Source organism: Nannospalax galili, unplaced genomic scaffold (genome assembly GCF_000622305.1).
Source record: "Nannospalax galili isolate Female #2095 unplaced genomic scaffold, S.galili_v1.0 scaffold341, whole genome shotgun sequence".
Lineage (NCBI taxonomy): Eukaryota > Metazoa > Chordata > Mammalia > Rodentia > Spalacidae > Nannospalax > Nannospalax galili.
Window position 1 is genome coordinate 1,590,342 of NW_008346082.1, and position 4,212 is coordinate 1,594,553.

At 50.5% G+C, this 4,212-nt stretch overlaps 1 protein-coding gene across 1 annotated transcript in view; it reads left to right on the plus strand.

The window, feature by feature from the left end:
- Positions 1 to 3,616, plus strand: part of CUNH9orf24 (chromosome unknown C9orf24 homolog) — a 17,535-nt gene extending 13,919 nt beyond the window's left edge. The window contains 5 exon segments of the mRNA XM_008842452.1: positions 1,145 to 1,220; positions 1,408 to 1,422; positions 1,425 to 1,641; positions 2,975 to 3,061; positions 3,475 to 3,616. Of these exon segments, the coding sequence (XP_008840674.1) occupies positions 1,145 to 1,220; positions 1,408 to 1,422; positions 1,425 to 1,641; positions 2,975 to 3,061; positions 3,475 to 3,577 (498 nt within the window). The 3' untranslated portion in view covers positions 3,578 to 3,616.
- Positions 3,617 to 4,212: the final 596 nt, after the last annotated feature.

The following is a 4,212-nucleotide window of genomic DNA, read 5'->3' on the forward strand; positions in this document are numbered from 1 at the left end:
AGGGCCTCCCTGACCTGGAACTCACTATGTAGACCAGGCAGGCCTTGAACTCACAGAGATCCACCTGCCTCTGACTCCCAAGTGCTGGAATTAAAGGCATGCGCCACCACGCCTGGCTCTCTAGTCCCCTTTTAAATATTTTAAAAAATTTTATGTGTATGCCAGACATGGTGGCACATGCCTTTGGTCCCAGTACTTGGGAGGCAGAGGCAGGTGGATCTCTGTGAGTTCGAGGCCAGCCTGTTCTACATAGTGAGCTCCAGGACAGCTGGGGCCACAGGAAGACCCGGCCTCAAAAAGACCAAAAAAAAAAAAAATAGTTATGTGTATGAGTGTTTGCCTTCAGGTATATATGTGCCTGATGCAAGTGGAGACCTGAAGAGGGCTTTCAATCCCCAGGAACTGGAGTGAAAGATGATTGTGAGCTGTCATGTGGGTGTTGGGAACGGAACTGGAGTCCTGACCGAATTGGAGTCTTCTGTAAGAGCAGCAACTGCTTTTAAGGGTCCAGTCATTTCTCCAGCTCCTTGACCTTTTTGAAGCTTGTCAAGTAGCCCTGCATCTTCTGAGCTGGCCACTGTGACACCAGAGCTGCTAGTGACTCGTATTAAGCTAGGTTCTCCCTGCCCCTCCTTTGTGATGTGAGCAAAGACAGGGCAGAACAAGGCTGCTCAGTAGCAATGCAGATACAGGAGACTCCTCCAAGGAGAGAGGGAGGCCTTTCTCGAGGAATGTGAAGAGGACTCAGGCCAGAGCAGGGCAACTTAACTGTAGGTTGACAGCTTACTGAATCCTTTGAATGAGAACTTTCTCAAGAATCAGAATTTTTCCTAAGTTCCTCAGGAGAACTGCCCCTCGTTAGAGACCTGCAGACACAGGCTACATATAGGCAAATGCTAAAGTAGGACTGTCCAGGCCATACTACCTCTACCCCACCCCTATCCTCATCCTTCCCTCGTCCGCCCTGTAGGCGGAGCAAATGTGTTGCCCAGCTACAACTCCAAACAGCCCTGGAGAGCAGGGTTGACGCTGAGGGGTGGGAAGCTGCACTGCCAACAGACGGTCTGGGTATTCTGGGAAGAACCCCCCAAAAGGAGCAACTCTTATGGGTCAAAGTTTAAGGTAGCTTGTGTGCCACTTCCAGGATGCCGGGATGGAGACAGTAATGCGAGGAATGCCTTTGGAGTATGGTCCTAAACCAGAGCGCCTCAATGCCTACGGTAAAGGGTGGTGAGGAGAACGATACTGAGCTGGAAGAGGGGAGGCCAGACCGTGGGGTAAGGCTGTGGGCAACAGGCGCAAGCCCAGGAACCTAGAGAGAGTGTGTAACTATGTCTCTCTGTGTCTGTTTTTGTCTCTGCCTTTCCCCATCCCTCTGTCTTTGGATATCCTGGGCTCTGGGCTCAGAGCGCGAAGTAGTGGTGACATGCTGAACTCGCTGTCCCAGAACCGGACGCTGCCACAGATCGCACCCCGTTACGGGTGCGAGGACCCTCTGCCCCGCCGCCTGCCATTCCACGGTTACGATAGTGCTTGCTCCCGCCGCCACTACTGTCTGCGCGTGATGGACTACTGCACCACCGGGGAGCCTTGCAGCGAACTCTGCAGGCGACCTTTGTGCTCTGAGCAGCCGACTGTAAGGTTCGCCGGGATCCACCGGCCTCTGCCGGGCTCCAACCTCAAACGAGCCCCGCCCCCTAAGTTCCCTCCATACCGCCGAATTTCTAGTACTGTTCAGTTTCCGTGCCAGGTCCCCACCGGCCTCTGCCTGCTTACAGGGCCAGGCTGGGTGCCCCAGGACACAAGCGAAAAGCCAAAGCCAAGAACCAGCAGGAAGGTTACTCTAAGTCCTCCATCCTGTTCCTTCCAACTGTGCTAAAGGCCAACCTGGCAATTATGCAGGAAGTCCTGCAGGAAGGTTTTAGAAGATTCCAAACCCCGCACATCAGTCGCATCCTTTTTCCACACTCAACAGCCCCAGCCCCCCTATCTGGACACTTGGCTCTAGAGTCAGGTTCTAGCCTGAAGAATGTTCTCTGTGCCTGGGCGTGGGGTGGGGGTAAGTAGTAGGAGGGTCATTGCTGGGGGCGAGGAAGTGGTGGCCACCTTTCCCTGGGCTTCCTGAGTCCTGCACCAGCAGGACCTTGAGTGTTACAGCTAAGAGCACTGACCCACCTAGCATTAGTCCAGCATTCAGCCACAGAAGGAAAGAGCATGGGGGAAAGACAGCTTAGAGATCCTGAACTGTGTTTCTAATTCCATGGTGATCCCCTGCCCTTCCTCCGGTCTGATTCATTGTCAAAGACTGCACCTTCCCCCTCAGAAGGGCATGGGGATGTGAAAAAGTGTCTGAGCTTCTAGGAAGTTTAGAAAAACTTGGTGTATGGTGGTGGAGGAGGCCAGGGTAGGTGGATCTCTGTGAGTTTAAGGCTAGCCTGGTCTACATAAGGAGTTTCAGGCTAGCCAAGGCTACAGGGCTATATAGTGACCTGTCTCCAGAAGAAGAAAAAGGAGGAGGAGGAGGAAGAGGAGGAGGAGGAGGAGAGGAAGGAAGGAAGGAGAGGAGAGGAGAAGGAGAGGAGAGGAGAGGAGAGGAGGAAGAGGAGGAGGTGAGGAGGAGGAGGAAGAAGAGGAAGACGAGAAGAAGGAATGCTGCCTACTTAGTATTGCAGAAATTGCTGTCCTACAGAGTCAGGATAGGGGCGGGGAGTATTCCCAGGTCCTCAGTGACTGTGATCATCTCTAGAATCCTACAAGCTCTGGTAGTAGAAACCAGGCCTTGGAGGAGAGGAGACTTCCAGGGGCCTTCCCAGAGGTGGTCTGCAGTGAGATCTTGAAGAGCAAGGAAGGAGGGGAGAATCCAGGAAGATAAAACTGATACCTGAAGCTCTGTCCAAGTTCTTGGTATGAAGTGTTGGTATATGAGGGTATTAAAAAACCCAACCTCTTCCTTGTTGATCTCTCCCTCAACCAGGAATGCCTTGCCCTATGATCACCGGCCGGAAATGCAATATGCAGTTACAACTCTCCTGCCATTGTACTACCCATTTCCCAACCTTAGGTAAGTTGGGCACAGAAGCATCCACTTGCACAACGGAGGCTGTGTCTCTAGCTCAGAGGAGAGTGGGTGGGATAAGCTGGGGTGGGAAAACTGTTGTGATGTAGCAACAGGAAGTTGCCACCAGGGGGCGCTAGTGCCATGGGGCCATGAACGTTGGCAAGAGACTGGAAGCTGGTAGAAGGCAAAGAGGCCAGTATTGACTTAATTGGGTTTGGGGTTTGATGTAAAGGGTAAGAAGGCAAGGTTGGGAAGTATGTATCAGGTATCAGAAATTTAACAGTAGAACCTGAAGTCAGTGTTGTTGGTCAGTGTCAAAGGCAAAATGCTGGGATAAGTTTTAATACCAAGAATTGGAGTTGGACCTTCATTTTTGACAGATGAAGATCCAAAAGGGCTGACTCATCTTTTTGCAGATGGGACACACGTCACTTCAAGAAGACTGGTGGTCCCCAGAGAAACAACTATGTTGTCCATCCTGAGTTTGTGTCTGAGACCTATCCTGTCTACCATTTGTGATAAAGCCTTGGCCAGGCCAAGGGAGCGAAGCAATAAACTCTTCACCATAAAGACTGCCTGCTGTGTCCTTACCTAGCAAGACCTAGAAGGGAATCCTTTACCATTATCTCATCCATGAGTATGCTCCTGACATAATCCTACATCCAGCTGGTGTCCTCCCCCACTTCATTTCAGAGACTAAAGTGATAAATCCATGTAATCACGCAGACCCATCTACTTCCCATTCTAATGAAGATCCTCAAAATTTCCCCCACATACCTAGATTCTTCTCACATCTCAGGGAACTCAAGAATCCTTCCTTCTACAGTGAAAACCATGTTCTTTCTACACCCAAAACTCTAGCTCCCTGCTACCAGTCTCCATTACAGCCTTCCAAATTTGCTTTCTGTGCTCAGACCCCTTTGCTGTCTTCCCCCATCTAAGTCTAAGAGATCCAGAACATTAATTTGGGGAAGGAATAAAGACCAAGAAATTTCAAATTGTGAAAAAATTCTCTGTTCCTTGAGACTGATGGGTGAGGTAGAACAATTTTTAGTATCCTTTCTCCATTATAGATCTAAAACTTCCTGATCACTTCAGGGAAGGGTGTGGAAGGGCACATCAATCTCTGCAACACAGTCATTTCTAATAAAGAT